Source organism: Tupaia chinensis, unplaced genomic scaffold (assembly GCF_000334495.1).
Source record: "Tupaia chinensis unplaced genomic scaffold, TupChi_1.0 Scaffold149424_1, whole genome shotgun sequence".
NCBI lineage: Eukaryota > Metazoa > Chordata > Mammalia > Scandentia > Tupaiidae > Tupaia > Tupaia belangeri.
In genome coordinates, this window is record NW_006209268.1 from 583,924 (window position 1) to 604,930 (window position 21,007).

Here is a 21,007-nt window from a genome sequence, read left to right on the forward strand (position 1 = left end):
ATTGAAGGGATTGTGGAATGACCATTCCCATGTGTGTGTGTGAGGGGGTGCTTTCTCATTCCCCCCCTCACGCTCGCTCGCTCTCTCTCTCTCTCTCTCTCTCTCTCTCTTTCTGTCTCTCTTAGGTGAGCACTATGCCCTCTAGCAATTTTTTTTAATTTAGTGTTCTAAAATTGATTGTGATTCTGCACAGTTCTTTGAATATATGAAAAACCACTGAATTTATCATTTGGAAGTTAACTTTCAATAAAGTTCTTCAAATTACCAGGAACTATTTCTGGGAAAAATCTACATAGTGAATAAAATAATTTTCCAGATTAGATACTTCGTCATCAGCCTCAAAAATTTAGTATTAACAGAATATATTGTATTTCAGAGGTAAATGAATGTATACATTTAAATCTGATATGGTCATTTCCTCAAAGGTTTATCACTACATGGAAAAGGTTATAATCAAAATCTACACCTTATAATATACTATATAAAACAAGCAACTGAATTATAGCTAAGAATATTTAACGACATTTAATGCCACATGATACCAAATTATAGTAGGCCTTTAAAAAACTGTATGGTAAGAGTATCAAAAATTAACTGTAAATGAAGAAACAGTTAAGTAGCAGAAGAGGCTAATTATATTGGTCTAACTTCTTTTTTGTCTCAGGAAAAAAAAAATGTTGTCTTTGCCAGGCTGAATGTAAAAGTCTGCGAATTATAAGATCAAACAAGCAAACTGTATGTTTTCTAAAATATGAGTATTCTTCATCAAGTTTTATACTTAGAGCAGCTAAAAGACCTATGTGAAAGGATCAGCATTAAGCCCAAAGGACAGGCAGTGCACAGCAAGAAAGAAAGCAATTCCCTCGTGTCTTTCGCAGGTCACTACCAAGGACCATGTTAGCAGATCCACACCAGACCCTTAACAGGCAGTTCTGCTGCTACCAGTAATTAGCTTGGACAGCTCTGGCTCCAAGAGTAGCAGCAAGGCTACACCATAATGAGCTCAGCTGGGATTAGCAGGACAGGGCAGGGAACCAAGAGAGCTCAGGCATTCTGCATTGCGTATGTATCTAGGAGATCAAACAAGGATGGCTGGCTAGGTTATCCCCTCTCCACCTCATTCCAAAAATGAAGCACGGCAGTGTCTAAAATACAGGCTAATGAAGAGCGACACCTCCAACAGATGAGAGCCACATTAATTAACACAATCCCTAGATCATATTATACAGTTTCTGTTAGAGCTAGCAAATGTGCAACTTGTTATTTCATAATACATATATATATATATTTTAAAAGCTAGTCTTCTTTTTCTTTACTTTTATTGGCAAAAAACAGATTATTTCGTTTTCAAATTTTATAAAGTATTTCTCTAACGGCCTTTCTGACACAAAAAATTTCTTCCAAATGTTTACCTAAGTCCCTTTTTTTAAGAAAGAAACTTACTTTTCAATCATTAGCTCTTGGTTCTCCCTTTTGAAATATGCCAGTTCATTCCATACAGCATCAGAATCTTCTTGTCGAAGTTGTTGGGGATCTACTCTCTTCATTTTTCTTATTTCAGTCCTATTTTTGAAATGAAATTGCTTTTTTCCTTATGTTGTTAAAAATGCAATAAAAATTAATTTATACATTCCTTAAAATACAAAAATACCTGCTCATCAAATTTCTAATTCAAGCTCACTATGTATTGGATGACTTTCTGAAAACATAAGCATGTAAAAATTAAACCCTGTTATCATCACTTCCTAAAGCTATGTTGCTACTATGGAAAACCAACTTTTCAGTCAATAGATGATGCTTTTATAGCTCTATTTCTCTCATTCATTCTAGTAGTAATAAAACATGAACACTGTAGAACTGTAGCAGTCTCCAAAAAAGATTACAAGCAATCAGCTCTTATAGAATTTGCAGGCAACCAAGTTGAATGTGGTATAGATGCTTTATCTTAAACCAAGCTATTACCAATGAGTATGCTAGAAAGTAGATTTCACTCTTCCAGTTATGACTAAAAAGTTTGGTGAGTAAAGGCTAAATCTAGGACAAACTGTTTTATCACTGCTTTACTGACAAGCAGTGTGAAACACTTTCCATTCATTAAAGGAAAAAATAAAAAAATGAGATGTGACAATCTTCAAGTGATGCCAAATGAATGCCCTTTACATTTTCATTTTCAGTACATAAACCAAACTCTATTTTTATTTTGGAAAAGTGCTGCACTAGCCAATTTAGAATAAGTATTTCTCTATAGAACAGACCAGTGTGTATCATCAATATTGCCCTAAAGGATCCATCTCAAAAGATGAGAGGGTAGTAGATTTTCTATACTTATTCAGTCCTTTGCCCTCTGTTGATACTGTTAACAAGGGAGCCACTTACGACTAACCAAGATCTGAACACCTGTTCAGAGCAATTGAACTGAGACCGCCAATTCATTCGGATAAGCTGGAGAACAAACTAATGTATAGTAAAGATCTTCAAATTGCATACTAGGTTGAAATAGTTTTAAGACAGTTAACTATATGTGTGAACTTCACATTTCTCTTGTCTTTCCATTAAAAATTAAACACTTTCAAATTATAAGTATTTTAAAACAATTATTTTATTTATGTACAAGCACTTTTCAATCGATATGGACATTAACTATTTTGCTTTAATTACTTATTAAACTCTTCCATTAATATTAAAAATGTATACCAGAATTTATAAATCACCTACCACTAGCTAATAATATCTGCAAAAAATGGGGAAAATGTATAGTTATTGCCAGCACATTTCTGTTTTCATTTATTATATTCTTCATTTAAAAATTCATAATAAAGATTTGACTACCAAATAATATTCTTAAAACCAAACAAAAGCCATTAAGACACCTATATAATGCTACTCATTCCATTTAATATTTAGGGAAATGTCTTTATGAGCTATGTAACTCACATGCCACTGCCTTCTTCCCACTGTTTTAATTGCTCTTTTAGTGCTCTGTAGTTGGTCTGTAACATCTGTAGCCTTTCCTTGCGTCTTTCATGGGCATCTCTAAGCTCATCATTTTCTTGGCTCTGTAGAACACAAAAAAGCAAATATGTAAGTTTAAAGGAAGTATTTAAAGGAAGTATAACGTTTCAAATAAAAGCTTATCATCTAAACAAATTTTGAAAAATACACTGTAGAAAAATGAATGAATCTGTAATACTTGTTTAAGTAGAAGGGAAGAATTTATCAAGTCATAGAATAGGTTTACATGAATTTAAGTTTTTAAAGCTGCTCACATAATTTCAAAATTTTACTATAAAATTAGTTTTATTCCTAACCCTGTTGCTTATTAATACATATAAAAATATTGTTAAGCCTATTTTACAAATTTTTCATTTTTCTTCTTTTCAACACAAGAATTTGTCCATACGTGAAACACGATTTGTTAAAGTATAATTATGATTACTGTGAAACCAATTCTTTATCCCATCAATTCATGATTAATATGTAAAAAAGCACAGGGTTACACAGGAGGAAAAAAAATGAAACTGGGCTGATGTTACAAGTAGCACAGTTTAATCTTTTTGGGTTGTACATGAAGACCTAGAAGAGGAGAACTAGGTTTAGTACTCTCAAAGAGGTAATAAATAAACAGTCTAAACATGATATTGTCTCAACATCTAGCTGAAACAATTACAGTCAATTACTACTAAATGAACAGCATATAAGACAAATTTTCATTTTTAGATACAATCATAAAATGGATTTATGAAAGCCAAATTCTTAGTCCTCAGAAGACGTAGTCACAGGGACCAGCAGTTGGTATAATGTCTGCCACTGGACTCCCATGCAGTCAACTGTGGTTCAAGACCTGGACCTGGTGGCTTAAACTCACACCAGGCACATGTGCATACATGTCCAAGGTCCTCACAGGATAATAGAGGAGAAGGGATTATGGTGTGGTCATCCCCCCCTGCAGGGGGTGATTTCACACTTTCTGTCTCTGTCTCTCTGTTTTCCTGGTGAGCACATGCATGCCTTAAAAAAAAAAATGTAGTCACATTATTTATGAACCATGTTTCTCAAAGTTAGATAGATATCATACTGAGTTTTTCTCCCATGAGAATTTCAAATATTTTTAAACTCTTATTAATAGTTCTTTATGAATAAACTTGTATAAATATTTGGTAGAGGCATCAAATACTAATATTTTAGTGGCATGAGATAGGTAAGCATATAGTAATACCTGTTAGCTGCATGACCTTTTTTATAAAAAATTATTTAATTTCATTTATTATTATTTTTAAAATTTGCTATAGGGCATGCATACTCACTAGAGAGAGATGGAGAGAAAGAGAGGGAAAGTGAAAAAGCAAACTGCCAGGTCTGGGACTCGAACCACAGTCAGCCATGTGAAAGTTAGTACCCTAACTACCGTGCTGCCTGCTGACCCTGGTTGCATGACCTTAAGATCTTATATAAATACTGATAATAATAGTTCATAGAGTTTTTATTATTTTACTGTAATTCTAATGGTCTCAGCAGTATAAATATAAGTACATTCAATTTTAAATATATTTCTAATACAATAATTCTCTTGAGCATTTAGTAGGAAGTATTCAAGTCTTGTGTGTATCATGAAGTGTTCTATATGCCATTGGAAAATGGAAGTGCTTGATGGAAAAGCATGAGAATAGCTTTCCTTGACAGGGGTATTCAGAATACATTTTGTCCTAAAAAGCTTTAGAAGATATAAAGATCATAATTATTATAAACTTGCTGAGAAGCATAATTAAGTATATGAAGTACAAGTAAAAAAATTGAGAATACTGAGTTCAATTTTGTTCACTTCAATTGGAAAATCATGTATAAAAAGTTTATTACATGCACAATCTTAAATGTTGATGTTATATTCAAATCTTTTTTTGAAGAATTATTTTATTTAACACTATTTATTCATTTATTTATTTGACCATAGAGGAACAGAGTGAGAGAGAGAAAGAAGGGAAGTGAGAAAGCACGCCTCCAGGTCTGGGACCCAATCCGTGGTCAGCCATGTGGGAGTTCAGTGCCCTTAACCACCACGCCACCTTCCAACCCCTGTTACATTCAAATCTTGCTGCTCAAAGTTACTAAATATTACTTTAGCAAAGCTACTTAATTTAATATGTCTTAGTTTCTCCATGTACAAAATAGAAGCTACTTCTATCTCTTCTTCTAAGACAGGGAGAATGATTTCAACTTGCACTTGAAATTTATACACTAAGTCTGGTTAACAATCCAAATATTAATCACTTATCTTCAAACTATAAGCTTTTCTAATCTTAAGTATGTGAAATAAATGAATAATTAGCAAAGAAGAAGACCAATAATTAAAAATGTTTTTTTATGGATGAACACAAATTAATTATACTTATTGGGATTAAGATTCCTAAAAGATCAATTAAAAACTTAAACAGGCTGGGGATCAGCAGGTAGTGCAGCAGCTAAGGTGCTGGAAACCCACATGGCTGACCATGGTTCAAGTCCTAAACCTGGTGGCTTGCTTTCTCACTTCTTCTTTCTCTCTGTCTGGTGAGTACATGTGCGCTATAGCAAATTAAGTAATGATAAATTAAATAAACGATTCTATAAAAAAATTTTTTTTATAACAGGCTAGGTCAGCAAGTGGCATGGAGGTTATTACAAATGGATCCCACATGATTGACTGTGTGGTTTGAATATTGGATCTAGCACCTTGAAAAACATGTCAGCTGAATGTGCATGCATGCCCAAAATCCTGAGAGCAGAAAGGGGCAGGAGTTGCTGTGTGACTATCCCTCAGGGGATGATTTCTCTCTCTCTTCCTGGAGAGTACACATGCTCTATGGCAAAACTAAAATAATAATAATAATAATAAATTAACGGAGTCAGCCCATAGTATGGTGATTAAGACAGTTAAATCCAACATGGCCCACTGTGTTGATCAAGTCTGGACCCAGCAGCTTGAGAAACACCAGTTGCATGTGTGTACACACCCACAATCTCAAATGGAGAAAGAGACAGAGGAGCAGGGATTGTAGTATGGCGGTTCCCCATGGTGGGGGTGATTTCTCACTTTCTCTCTCTGGCAAGTACACATGCCAACTGACAAATCAAAAAAAAAATTTTTAACAGAAATTTATTAATTAGGGACCAGCAGTTGGCATAATGGTTATGTCGCTGGATTCCCATGTAGTCAACTGCAATTTGAGTCCCAGACCTGGTGGCTTAAACTCATGCCAGGAGCGTGTGCGTGTCTGCCCAAGATCTCGACAGGAGAATAGAGGAGAAGGGACTGCAGTGTGGCCATCCCCCCTGGCGGGTGATTTCTCGCTTTTTGTCTCTCTTTCTGGCGAGCGCACACACCCTATAGCAAAAACATCTCCCCCCACCAAAAAAAGTAATTTATTAATTAGAAATTTATTAGAAATTTATTAATAAGATAATTTAATTATATGAAATATATAGAGCATACTAAGAGTTACGTCAAAACAAAATGAAATAAACTTATAGTTAAGCTAAAATGAATACTATATGTTAAAGACTTCTACAATAGCATTCTGTAATTATTCTTCAATAAATAAAAGTTCTGTAATTTATTAATTAGAAATTTATTAGAAATTTATTAATAAGATAATTTAATTATATGAAATATATAGAGCATACTAAGAGTTACGTCAAAACAAAATGAAATAAACTTATAGTTAAGCTAAAATGAATACTATATGTTAAAGACTTCTACAATAGCATTCTGTAATTATTCTTCAATAAATAAAAGTTCTTCCCCCATAAATTCTATTTTATAATGAATTTCTTTAAATTATTAAATATAAATTCAGTTTTTGAGAAATCATTAAAGCTCTATGTTAAGAGTCATTAGATATTTTTAGTAAATAAAACCTAAAAGATTGACCAAGAACTGCAAATGAATAGAATGAAACACACGAACTTTCTCGATTACCTTTTACTATGAACCTCTGTTGAATTAGTGAAACAAACTGAGTTTTTTATTAAGTAATGATTGTCACTATTTTACCATTTTTTGATATTGTTTCAGCTACCAAATAATCATTGAATTTGTACTTAATTTTTTCCAAAATTCTCAAACATTAGCTATATTATGTCATTAAGCCTAAGATTAAGACAATAAAAATCTCCTATGTCCCATATATCTCTCATATTGTCCTATATCCTTAGTAGGCATCCTAAAAAATCAAAACACCAAATGCTGTCATTTCTGATTCCAAAAATTTTAGTGTAAAACACTCGAAATTAGCAAATAATTCTGGTTTTCCTATAGTAATTTAAATTGGCTCTTTCCATTGTGTAGTAAACATAGAAAAGTGGTTTTACCAAGGAGCATTCTCCTTCACTTGTTTCTTATTTTATTATATCTAACACTACAATGTTTACATAATTCTTACAAATTTATTACTAAATTTATATAAATTATAATTATAAATTAATAAATATAAATTAATAAATTAATTGTAAATTATGAAAAATATAACTAGAGATTTGTAGATCAATTTGATAGAAATAATAAATCATAATAATTGCTTTAAAATGCAGTTTCATTGGGACAGCAGATGGTGTAATGGTTGTGTCACTGGATTCCCATATAGTCAACCGTGGCTTAAGTCCTAAACCCAGCAGCATAAAACTCACGCTGGGCGTGTGTATGCCCAAAATCCAGAGAGGAGAATGAAGGAGAAGGCATTACAGTGTGGCCATCCATGCTGGGTATGATTTCTTGCTTTCTGTCACTGTCTATCTCTGTTTCTCCAGCAAGCACACACACCCCATAGTAAAAGTCTCCCTTAAAAAAGAAAAAATGGGGAACCAGCAGTTAGCGTAATGGCTATGTCACTGGACTCCCACGTAGTCGACCGCGGTTCGTGTCCCGGACCCGGTGGCTTAAAACTCATGCCGGGCGCGTGTGCGTGCATGCCCAGGATCCCGAGAGGAGAGTGGAGGAGAAGGGATTGCGGCGTGACCATCCTCCCTGGGGGGTGATTTCTCGCTTTCTGTTTCTATGTCTCTCTCTGTCTGTCTGGCGAGCGCACGCGCCCTACAGTGAAAATCTCTCCAAAAAAAAAAAAGAAAAAATGTAGTTCTATCCATAGATTTGTACTTGGTAACGCTAACAGTAAAGTGTAACCCATGCATTAAATTAGTCTTAGAGGCTGTCATTCCACCTTCCTACTTCAGAAAGATAGAAAAATTGTACTGAAATGTAAATATAGGGGGCCAACAGGTAACATGGTGATTAAGGCACTGGACAGCCATGGTTTGAATCCTGGACCTGGCGGCTTGAAAGACCCACCAGGTGTGAATACATGAGTGCCTAAAATCCTGAGAGGAAAAGGAGAACAGATTGTAGCATGGCCATCCCCACTGGGGATTGATTTCACATTTTCCCTCTGTCTGTCTGTGGTGAGTATACGTGTCCTATGGCAAAAAGCTAAAATATACAAAAAAAAAAAAAAAACCAGATATAGAGTTCAAATGAAATATTTTCCTCCTTTTTTTTCTTAAAGAGAAATTTTTGCTATAGGGCACATGTGCTGGCCAGAGAGAGAGAGAGAGAGAGAGAAAGTAATAAATCAACCCCCCAGGGGGAAGGCCACACTACAATCCTTCTCTTTCATTCTCCTCTCAGGATTTTGGGTACACATGCACACATTCCTGGTGTGAGTGTGAAGCCACTGGTTCCAGGACTGGAACTGCAGTCAACATAGGGAGTCCAGCACCTTAACCACTATGCCACCTGCTGGTCCCTATATTCCTCTATTTTAATAGTGCAAGAACAGTTGTCAATTGCACTCATATGTCAGGAGTTATATATCTAACAAAAACATTTAAAAAGAATAACCAAGATACATTTTTATAATAGTCTAAAAATACATGTTAATCATAGTTTCATTATGGTTCTTTATATTAAATTTGACATAAAATAGTCAAAGTCAAAATATTTTCTTTGGAAAATATAATCACCAAAGATCTTTCAACAAAATTAGGTGCAAGGACTAAAATGTATATTTATGCCAGTAATTATAACATTTTTCTAACAGGATACACACAAAAATATTCCATGGACACCCATCAAATGAGATCCATTCATCACAATGTTCAATAAAATATTTACTGAGTACCTTCTATGGATTTTCCAAATAAATTAGATAAAAGAGAGGTTCTGGGACCAGCAGTTAGGGTAATGGGTATGTCACTGGACTCACATGTAGTCGACCGAGATTCGAGTCCTGGACCACACTGGGTGTGTGTGCGTGCATGCTCAAGATCCCGAAATAATGGAGGAGACTGCGGTGTGGCCATCCCCCATGGGGGGTGATGTCTCGCTTTCTGTCTCTCTTTCTCTCTCTGTCTCTCTGGCGAGTGCACTCATCCTATAGCAAAAACCTCTCCAAAAGAGAACAAAAACAAAAACAAAAAACAAAATAGAGGTTCTAATTTCTGTGTATAAGTCCTAAGTAATTAAGAAATAGAAAAATTGTATGAACTGATTTTCCTCAAGCAGACCTGCCATTCTGTTTTTGAATTCAAAGGAACAGAAGTGATTCTCAATTTAATCATCTACTTTGGTCAAAGGCTCCTTGGTGAGAATAAAAGGAAATAAGCGCATGAACATTGTTCATAAACCAGTGGCTCAGTCTCCATAGAACGAGAGCAACATGCTAGAGATGTTAAAAATAAACAAAAAAAACTTTATAAAATACTAATGATTCCATAATAAAGCACGTGTGCTTGCCAGAGAGAACATGAGAAATCACTCCCAAGGGGAGACGGCCATGCCACACACAATCTCTTCTCTTCCATTCTCCCCTTAAGGTTTTGAGCATGCATGTACACACACCCGGAGTGATTTTCAAGCCACTGCATCCAGGATTCACACAGCAGTCGGCCACATGGGAGTCTAGCACCTCAACCGTTATGTTGCCTGCTGGCCCAATTACAGCAGAATTTATACAGTTCATGAATATGAAAACACTGAAAAGTAAAAGTCATATAGACTATATTTAAAGACAAATTGATGTTATTACATGGCATTGAAAAGTGCAAATAGAGGGGCCAGCAGGTGGCATAGTGGTTAAGGCACTGGACTCCCACATAGCCAACCACAGTTTGAGTCCCAGACCAGCAATTTGAAAACTCACAGCAGGCATGTATGTGGGTTCCCAAAATCCCAAGAGTAAAAGGGACTGTGGCATGGCCAACCCCCCTGGGTGGTGATTTCTCGCTTTTTCTCTTTCTCTCTGGTGAGTGCACATGGCCTATGATAAAAATCTCTCTTAAAAAAGAAAAGAACAATGCTAATAGAATCAAGGTGACAAATGCATTAAAGTCAGTAAAGCAGGGATTCAAGGCATTAATGATCTCAAGAACAGTAAGGATTTCATATAGTTCTACATACTAATTTCAAAATAAATACTGTAAAATTCTTAGAACATTGTATTCATGAAGCCGGGTTATAGTGGGACTTTTGGAGAAATAGTTTGCAATTCTCCAATACTATTAGCTTAATAATTATGACATCAATCACTCATCCACAAGATAAATACAACAAGACACAAAAGTAAGTTGAACAGTATATTAATATTTGTACAAAATTCAAAACTGGTATAAGAATAGTTTAATACACTTACTGCTGATTCAATAAAAAAGCAACTTTTTAGTTTATCATATATGTATGCTCCCTAGGTGACTAGTAAAACTAATTTGTCCCTCCCACTTTTCAGTCCATCTTGGTATTAGCTTGGTACCCTAGGTAGCTACTGTGCCATGGAGCATATCTCTTTCTAGTTCAGCATTTCCAACAGTGTCTTCCATGGAAGAAATATCTCTTGGGAAATATTAATAGGTATAACATAATCAAGCAAATCTGGAAAAAGATGTCTATACCTTAGAATAGAGTCACAATATACATTCATATGTTAGAGTCTAACAACAACAACAAAAGAAGAAGCTTTTTAATTCACTATTCACAATAATCATTTGAGCATGGAAGATTTTTGTCCACCATGTTCCCATTAACTTCTGGCAGAGCACCTTCTAGAGAAGAGCAAAGGCCATGACAAAATTTGACATGTATTAGTAGGATACATTAGTAGGATACTAAAGGAACACAAGGATAAACAAGTTTTTTTTAAAACCCTGAAGACACTTGCTATAGGTTGAACTGTCTCTCACCACTACCACCACCACGAGAAAGTATGCTGAAGTCTAACCAGTATCTCGGAACATGATTTTATTTGAAGATAGGGTCTTTACAGAAGTAATTAAGTTAAAATGAAGTCATGAAGGAGGGCTCTGATCCAATACAACTGATATTCTTATAAAAAAAAAATTTTTAGACAGAGGGAGAGAGATATACATAAGGGGAAGACAGAGAGAATGTCAGTAATAAGCCAAGAAACACCTAAGGCTACCAGAAGCTAGAAGAGAAGAACAGAACAGATCTTCCTCCTCACAGTCCTCAGAAAAAAACAACTCTTTTTTTTTTTTTTTTTGAGAGGTTTTCTCACTATAGGGAGTGTGCGCTCGCCAGACAGAGAGAGACAGAGAGACAGAAAGTGAGAAATCACCCCCCCAGAGGGGATGGCCATGCTGCAATCCCTTCTCCTCCATTCTCCTCTCGGGATCTTGGGCACGCACGCACACATGCCCAGCGTGGGTTTTAAGCCACAGGGTCTGGGATGCGAACCGCAGTTGACTACGTGGGAGTCCAGCGACATAGCCATTACGCTAACTGCTGGTTCCCAATAAACAACTCTTCTGACACCTTGATTTTGGATTTAACCTTTACAACTGAGATAATAAATTTCTGTTGTTCTGAATCACCCACTTTACAGTGCTTAGCTACAACCCTAGGAAACAGACACATTATTCCTTACTACTTACTTAATTTATTCATTTTACCCACATGTGCCTGAGTAATAACAATAATATTAATATTATTATAGCATAGTAAAGGAAAGATTAGAGTTAGAACTTTTATCTTCACTGAATGTGATAGTTATCTTTCTAAAGTTATATTATAAATTTAAAAAGTACTCTGGGATCAATCTCCTTAGAATTCTTTACTATACAGGTTTGTTTATCTACTTCTTTCACTAAATGTTCTAGTTTTAGTACTTTTTCTTTCAACTATGTTACTCCTTTAAAATAAGAAAAAAATGTGCTCCCGTTTTTATTCCTCATCTCACAAATATATAAAAGACATAAATATGAAATTCATGATTATCATCTAGTGACTCAAAATATGGAAAAAATGTTTCTAAAAAACAATTTTATTCTGAAATATTATTTCTATTTGTGTCTATTAGGGTGATTTTGGAAAAAATTAATGCTTTAATCAGTAGACAGTAAAGAAGATTACCCTCCTCAATGTAAATTGATTTAATCTAATCTGCTTAAAGCCTAAACGTGATAAAAGCTAAGAAAGATTTTTTTCCCTTCCTGTCTTCCATCTGATATATCATTCTTGGATTCAGACTCAAGCTTCTTGAATTTACACCATCAGCTCCCAGTTCTTTAAACTGGCTCAGACTAGAATTATCCCATCAACTCTTCTGAATCTCCAGCTTGTCAACTACAGATCTTGGACTGCTCAGCCTCTAAAATCATGTGACCCAATTCCAAATTTCCAAATCTCTATAGTAAATTCCTTATAGTTAAAAAGAAAACAAAAATATATGTGTATGTATGTATATATACACATATACCCACATATATACATACATACATATACACACACAGATATATGTATGTTCTATTTCACTGGAAAACCCAAGCTAATACAGGATGATATCATCAGTAGACAAATTTAAAGAACTGTGAAAAGAGGAACGATGTTAGACTGGTTTCATAAACCTGCTTTTAATATTCTGTACCTACCTCCATGTTGACATTTAGTACACTAGATTATAACTACTCGCACTTCTCATCTTCTTAACTAGAAATGGTCTTGAAGGATAGCAGTTCATTTTGTCTCTTGTTGTACAACAAATGACTAGTACCATGCTTGGCTAACTGCAATGCTCTATAACTTGCTACTGAGTAAACAAATGAACAAAGAACTCGGGTGTTTGTTTATCTAACTTCCTTGTGAACTTAAAGTAGGAGAAATGCTGTATCTGTGTATTTTATTTTCAGTAAAAACAATACATGTTAATTTTCCTCTGGTTTAAAACTAATAGTTTAACTCTGAATAAACATAAGTTAACATGTTTAGTGAAAAGGTAGGTAAAATTATTAACTATAGCTTATGTTTATGATTAACTAAAGCTCTAAGTCATATTTTGTTTAGAACACACATAATCTAAGTCAAACTTTTGCCTCCTTAAGAGTAATATATATATGGGAACAGGCAGGTGGCGTGGTGGCTGAGGCACCAGACTCCCATAGTCGAATGCATTTTGAGTCCCAGACCTGGTGGTTTTCTCTCTCTTTCTCTCTCTCTCTGGTCAAATTAAGATAAATAAATAATAAATAAATAAATAAATAAAGTTAAATTAAAAAAAAAGTTTAAAGAGTAATATATATATATAATATATGTATATATAATATATATATGACAAAGAATCTAAGCTTTAAATATACTAAGTTCTATCATGTGTAAAAAAATTGGACTTGTCATAGAAAATCATAGAACTATTTGAGAATCATTTACATAACTTAGTCTCAATTAGGGCAGGGCATTTGGTAATTGTGAATAAATAAAAATGTTTGCCATATTAAAGTCAGAGAAAAAAATAAAACCCTCAATACAGTCATATAAAACTGGTTCAATATGCATGAATAACTTCCTCTGACAAAAAAAATTCAGAAATATGAATGAGGAAGTATAAACTCTTAAAGAAGGCTGATAAGGTACATGCTTCTTAAATATGGGTAAAGGGCTCATTCAAATACCATATGTGCAAAGAGAAAATCAGCTGAAAGGAAAAAATAATATGTACTCATTTATCATTTTGACTGTAATTTTTATATAAAGAATAATTATGTGAGACTGAAGCTAGATTAATATGGTTTTTAACTAACTTTTATTTTTATGCTTATGATATATAAAGAACAACAAAAAATTATGCTTTCATTTGCTATAGTTCTTCCTTTTTTTGTCTCTGAGAAGCTGTAAGAAATGTATTCCCTATTTTAAGCAAAAATATTCTTGAATAATTTGAAAGTAGTAAATAAATATTTAGTCTTCAAGTAGTAAATATTTTTTATCACTTTATGACCCTCAAAAATCTTAAAAACAAGATCAATGGACTGAATGCTTTTATGCAGGTAATTAAATTCAGAAAAGAAAAATGACAAGCTGTAATTTGTGAAATGTATGTTTACTCTGGTATATTTTTATCTTTGCAAGGTTACTACTAAAGAAGTGATTTAATGTTCACCTTTAGTTGTAGTGCCTTTTCTAAGTTTTCAATCTTCCTCTCAGCTTTTCTCAGCTTCCTTAGTTCCTCTGAGTCTGTGAAAGAGCTCTTTGGGGACAAAGACCTTGAGCGTTTCACAGGTGGTTCCTCGAGAATAAAACAAGGACATGGTTGAACTAGTTGGAACATTGGATTATGAAAGACATGCAAAATTAAAGAACAAGTAATTTTGAATACTAATAATGAATTATAAAAAAAAAAAAAATCCTGCATGGAATACCAGAGAAATAACAAGCGGAATTACCACAGTGCTACCGCTAAAGGTTTCTCTGTGACTCGTTAATGAGAATATTCATTTACATTTACATTGTTTCTTTCAGAATAATGATGTCCCATTAGGGAAGACTAAAGGGTTATAGACTCAGAAATGCAAGAAACCTCATTACAAAGGAGGGGATAGAGGCTGGTCTAATTGCTCTATAAGGGTCCAAGGTTACACTTGATAGGACAACCAGAAACAAGAGGGAAAGGATTTTTTTCCCTTTGAAATAGTTTAACACACTGTGAAGTTGAAGGAACAATATGCTTGAGGAATATAAATACAACAGACAGTAGATCTTATACTATAATGACCATATGGTCATTAACTATAATGTGGCTAACTAGAGACAAGGATGTGTGTTTATATTATGTACAGCTTCATATACCAATCTGGAGAAGGAATATGTGAAAGCATCTATTAAGCTGGGCAACATAAGTGTTCATCCTTACTGTATGTCCTTACAAAAGGAAAGAAAAATTTTTTTTTAAATACCTCTCTTCTTTCTTGACTTTCATTAAAAACAGTGAAACATCAAAGCAGCACATTTCTAAACTCCAGCAATATAGCAAATGACCAAATTAGGCCCTATAATGTTGTATCTCAATTTTTATGAATGGTTTCTTTTATTTAAATTAGACTGAATGCTTGTGAACTACTTCAAATGGCCAGAAATGTATAATGCAGTTATGTTTAACAAACAGATTTCTGAAAATCACTAATAATATTAAAGAGAGTGAATAAGAATACCACAGAAATAATTTTAAAAGCTTATTTCACTAAGATAGTTTGTTCTACTCATAGGAAAAAACTGGAAAGAACCAAAAAAAATTATCTTAACATAATTTCCTACTTATAAAAAAAACATTTCTCTATTGCTGAAGTAACAAGTGTGAGAAAAACTCTTTACTTTTAAAGAAATGTTACCTCAATTTATCTAGAAACAATACATTTACGGTTTTAATATTAGTCAATATTCTATAAGATCTTATATAGCATAATATGAATATGTAATGAATACTAAAAAAGGAAGAGCTGGGAAATTAATAAACAAGAAGCATGCTATGCTAATTTTGCTAATTTTTCTCTCATGCTAACCCTTTAAATCTATGAAAATATATAATATACAATTTAATGTTAATATCCATTTAATATCACTTATTGAGCATGTACTATATTTCAAATATCATATCTAAAGGAAATAGAAGCCTTAGTTATATTATTCTTTTGATTAAAATTAGAATAGTAAACATATGATATACCACTTTAAAATGATATTTTATCAGATAAATATATTAGATAGATGAAGAATACTTATCAAAACTTTTTTACCTAAAATTATTAATTTATGAGCAAACAGGTATATTACTGAAAATATGTTTAGTTCATGAATTTAGGAATATATTATTCCATCTTTGAAAAGGGAAAAGTCTGTATTCCTAAAAGGTATTTTATCAAGCATTTGGCCCATAATACTTTGGAAAAGCCTCTGGATGTATAAGCAGAAAAGTAAATGATGCTGTTCGATTTTTAATTTCATCACCTGCCTTGCCAGTTTCATCCTTAGAAATTCACAAAATGACGAAATGTCCCTACCTTATGTTTTCTTTCAGCACTTGTCATAACGCTCTTCTCGGAAAAACTCATGTTGGTGGTTCTGTTCTGTGACAGTTTTTCATTTGCTATTTTCAGTTTCTCCTGTAAATATTCAATTTCAGACTTCTGTGAGACCATTAATGTTTCTAAACTTGATAAAGATGGTTGTTGAGATAACTAGCAAAGAGAAAAGTACATATGTAAATATGTTCGTATTTCATATTATTTATCAATATATACAAATACTTCTACATATTACATAAACTATAAATATTTAGAGATATAAAATTCATTTTTAACAATAAATGATAAACTAGCATTGTTGTAATAGAATGACTTTTTTCAATAAAATAACCAGGAATCTATGATACTTTTAAGAGTCAACAGTTTATAAGCATTCTCTTTGAAATACATTCATGTGACATATAAACAGCTAATGGTAAGTCCAACATTTGAAAAATAGGAATCACAGGAAATTTAAGCTTATAGGAAACCTGAACATGGAAAATAGAATTCCATAAACTCTAAGTATTACTATCTGCTCTGAATGTATTGGAGATCAAAACTCAGACATGTACACTCTTCCAAATTAACCGCTCTACTTAGAAAATAAGAAATCACTGAATCATAGTGAAAACAAAGTTTTTGTTAATTTACTAGCAAAGAAATGTCGAATCTTATGACTCTAATTATTATCAACATGGATCCAGTAGTACTGCAAATATTTTTATTTAAAGTTATGGAGAGGGACCGGCAGGTGGAGTTGTGGTTAAAAAGTGCTGGATCCTCACATGATAAACTGCAATTTGAGTCTTGGGCCTGGTGGCTTGCTTTCTCACTTTCCCTTTCTTCACATTCTCTGTCTCTGTCTGGGCAAATTAAATAATACTAATAACAAAAAATGAAATTAAATAAAATAATTATTTTTAAAAATAAAAATAAAAAATAAAGTTGAGAGCCCCGTCCATCCTAAACATGTTCCTAAGGACTATGAGAAAAATGCATATGTTTTACTTTACTAAAACAGCATAGGGAAATACCAATTTTGCCTACTTTTTTTTGTGAAGTGGAAGAGATAGGCAAAGTTTCTCTAATTCTAACAATGAAAGGGTCATATCTTATCTATACTATTATACTTTCTTCATTTTAAAACATCTGATTTGCTTGCTAAAATTTATTCCAGCAGACTACTAAATATTCTTCTCAAAGTAATATTTATATTGTACTGCTGTTATACTTAAAATATACTCCATACTCCATTACCTTATGCATTCATCTTCTGTAAGTCTCAACAATTTTGCCCAATTGTTTCCTACCCATTACAATCACTATACAGCTTTACTTAAGTTTTTCCTTCTATTTTATAAACATATGTGTGATGTTTCTAAAGATTTTCTTTGACTGGGTTGCCAAGGTAAGCAATTTTCAAAGCCTACCTGTGTTTGTCCAGGTTTCCTTTAGTAAAGATACAAAGGACATATTAACATCCTGTCATTTAACAAATAAATTTTCAGTTTATTCAGGGTTAAATAAAAAAATAAAGCATAACATAATTTTAGTTTGTTATATCCAATAAGTAATCCTATGTTTTTAATAAATGAATTTTCTAAGTCATCACTGGATTATAATGCTATAATTAAGAATATTTTAAAAATTACTATTCAGTCAAGAAGCTGTAAGTATAACTTAAATACTCATGATTATATTAAAAATGCTCCAACAGTGGATATTGTCACTATTAATAATGATGAACTTATTTCCAATAGTATTTCTATTAATATTGTTAACATTAATGATGTTAACACCACCTGCTGGCTTGGTGGTTAAGGGCACTGGACCCCACATGGCCAACCACAGTTGAAGTCCTGGTCCTGGAGGCTTGCTTTCTCAGTTTCCCTCTCTCTCTATTACACTCCGTCCCTCTCTGGTCAAATTAAAATAAAGTGAAGTAAAATAATTCTGCAAAAAACATTAATGATGTTTACATTATTTACAACAATAAAGAATATTTAGGGGACCAGCAGATGGCATAATAGTTACGTCACTGAACTTCCAAGTAGTCAACAGTGGTTCAAGTCCCAGACTGGTAGCTTAAAACTCATGTCAGGTGCATGTGTGTATGTGCCCAAGATCCCAAGAGAAGAATGGAAGAGAAGAAACTGTAGCATGGCCATCCCCTGGAGGGGGGAGGGGGTGATTTCTTGTTTTCTGCCTGTCTATCTCTGTCTTTCTGGTGAGCACACATGCCCTAAAGAGAAAATCTCTCTAAAAAATAAATAAATAAATAAATAAATAAAAAGAATATTTAGGCAGGATTCCCTCAAGATTCTTTAATAAACAATAATAGCACTTCAAAATTAAAATGTTATAAAAATAGTGATAACTCGAATTCCCATGGGAGCCAGGAAGATTATTTAAGTAAGTAAAATGTGCTGTTTTTTAGTTTGTCTTAAAAGGACACAACTTTAGAATTAATTCAGCAAAGACACTTTGTATACCTAGTAAACCTATATTCTTCACTTCTACAAAGTAGTGGAAAGTTATATATATTCCCTTTAAATCTAGTTTTCTCTCTTTTGCCTTTTATGACTTGCAAAAAAATTTCACAAAAGTACTTTACATTTCTTTTGAAACAACTATCTTTTTAAAGTACTATATAAGCAATATGAAGCATTTACTCTCAATTTACTGTTGAGAAGTAAGGAGGGATTTGGGGCAGCTGCTACTTACTTGACTCTAGCCAATTATTTCATAAAGGAATGTGACCCACATTGCTAAATCTACTGGTTTTTCAAGAGAAGTAAGGAATTGGGATATTTAACGATTTTTTTTTTTTTTTAAAGAGGATTTTGCCTTATGGTATGCATTCACTGGGGAGAGAGAGTGAGAGACAGAAACAGTGAAAGGGAACATGGGAAATCATTCCCTGGGGGGATGGCCACGCTGCAATCCTTCTCCATTCTCCTCCTGGGATCATACATGCACACACTCCCACCATAAATTTGAATCTATGGTGTGCAGGACGTGAACCACGGTCACCCATGTGGAAGCCTAGCAACATAACAGAATTCTAGACATCTGCTGGTCCTAGGATATCTAACTTCTTTTTTTTTTAAAAAATAACTATTTTATCCAATTTTCTTCATTTTCTTTATTCATTTATTCATTTATTTACTTACTTACTTGTTTTTGACCAGAGAGGGACAGAGTGAGAGAGAGAGAAAAAGAGAGGGAAAGTGAGAAAGCAAGCTGCCAGGTTTGGGACTCGAACCATGGTCTGCCATGTGGGAGTCCAGCGCCCTTAACTACTACCCCAAGGCTAACTTCTAAGGGAAGTTTCCAAATTTTAAAATGTTGGTTGGACCCAGTATATGACTTCTGTGCTTTGAAAACATGGTGATAGGAGCATTAGCTGCTACCAATTTTCCAAGGAAATTTTGAAATATGTACTAAAGTCCATAAGAATATACCGTGCCTTTGACCTGGCATACTAATTATATTGAGGGCTGATAAAGAAAGATATCCATGATAAACTGAGAAAAGCAGGGTACAAATAATTATATTGTACTATGTAAAAGTGGATTTCACTAAACATGCATACAGAATAAAAATGTGAAATGTTACAGTGCTATTTCTAAGGGGAAAGATTGTATCTAAATTATCAGGTCATTGGGAAAGTCATGATGCATTTTTCTTTGTTTTTCTACGCAAAAATGCATTATGACTTTCTCAGTGACCCAATATTTTTCTTCATACTTACCTGAATTTTCTTAAATTTTTTATAATAAATATGTCACTAGATTTTCAAAATACAAATATTTACTTTTCTGCAAATAAAATTAACAAAAGCCCAATGTAAATTTTCAGTATAAGTTGGAAAAATATAAATGAGTCTCTTCATAATCTTGACCTTCAGAGTTCTTACTGATGTTTGTTATATATATCACAGACTTAAAATTTTTTCAAATGAAAACCGTTATAATTTGGTCCTTCAACTTATGTTTAAAAAATTAATAGATTTTGGGACCAGCAGATGGTATAATGGTTACGTTGCTGGACTCCCACATAGTCAACCATGGTTTGAGTCCTGGATTTGGCGGCTAAAATTCACACAGGGTGTATGTGCGTGTATGTCCAAGATCCTGAGAGGAGAATGGAGAAAGGACTGTAGCATGACCATCCCCCCTGAGGGGTGATTTCTTGTTTTCTGTCTCTGTCTCTCTAGCGAGCACAAGCACCCTACAGCAAAAATCTCTCATAAAAAAATTAACAGACTTTGTTTTTAAGCAGTTTTATATATACAGAAAAATGAGCTACAGAGAATTCACCTACCTCCATCTCCCTTTGTTATGATTCATGAACCAATAATCATGCCATATTATTAACTAAGTTAACAATTTACTCAGATTTCCTTAGTTTTTATCCAGTATCCGTTTTCTGTTTTAGGATCAAATCTAGGATAATATATAACATTGTCTTGTCCTATGTCCTTGAACTCCTATTGTCTGAGACAGTTTTTCAAACTTTCCTTGTTTTTGATGACCTTTAAAATGTTTGTAAAAAGCCCCTCTTCTGAAATCTGCCTGATGTTTTTCTTATGATTATATTGGGGTTAGGAATTTTGGAGCGAAGAACACACAGATAAAGTGCCATTTTCGTCACACTACATCAAGGCTACATACTATCAACTTCATTTATTCCT

General features: G+C 33.5%; 1 protein-coding gene across 1 annotated transcript in view; it reads right to left on the reverse strand.

The window, feature by feature from the left end:
- The window catches only part of CNTLN (centlein), a 312,203-nt gene that overhangs the window by 150,621 nt on the left and 140,575 nt on the right, over positions 1-21,007 (reverse strand). The window contains exons 11-14 of the mRNA XM_006171187.1: positions 16,306-16,482; positions 14,412-14,537; positions 2,935-3,056; positions 1,444-1,563 (exon numbers count right to left, since the gene is read on the reverse strand). Of these exons, the coding sequence (XP_006171249.1) occupies positions 1,444-1,563; positions 2,935-3,056; positions 14,412-14,537; positions 16,306-16,482 (545 nt within the window). The remainder of the gene's footprint in view (positions 1-1,443; positions 1,564-2,934; positions 3,057-14,411; positions 14,538-16,305; positions 16,483-21,007) is intronic.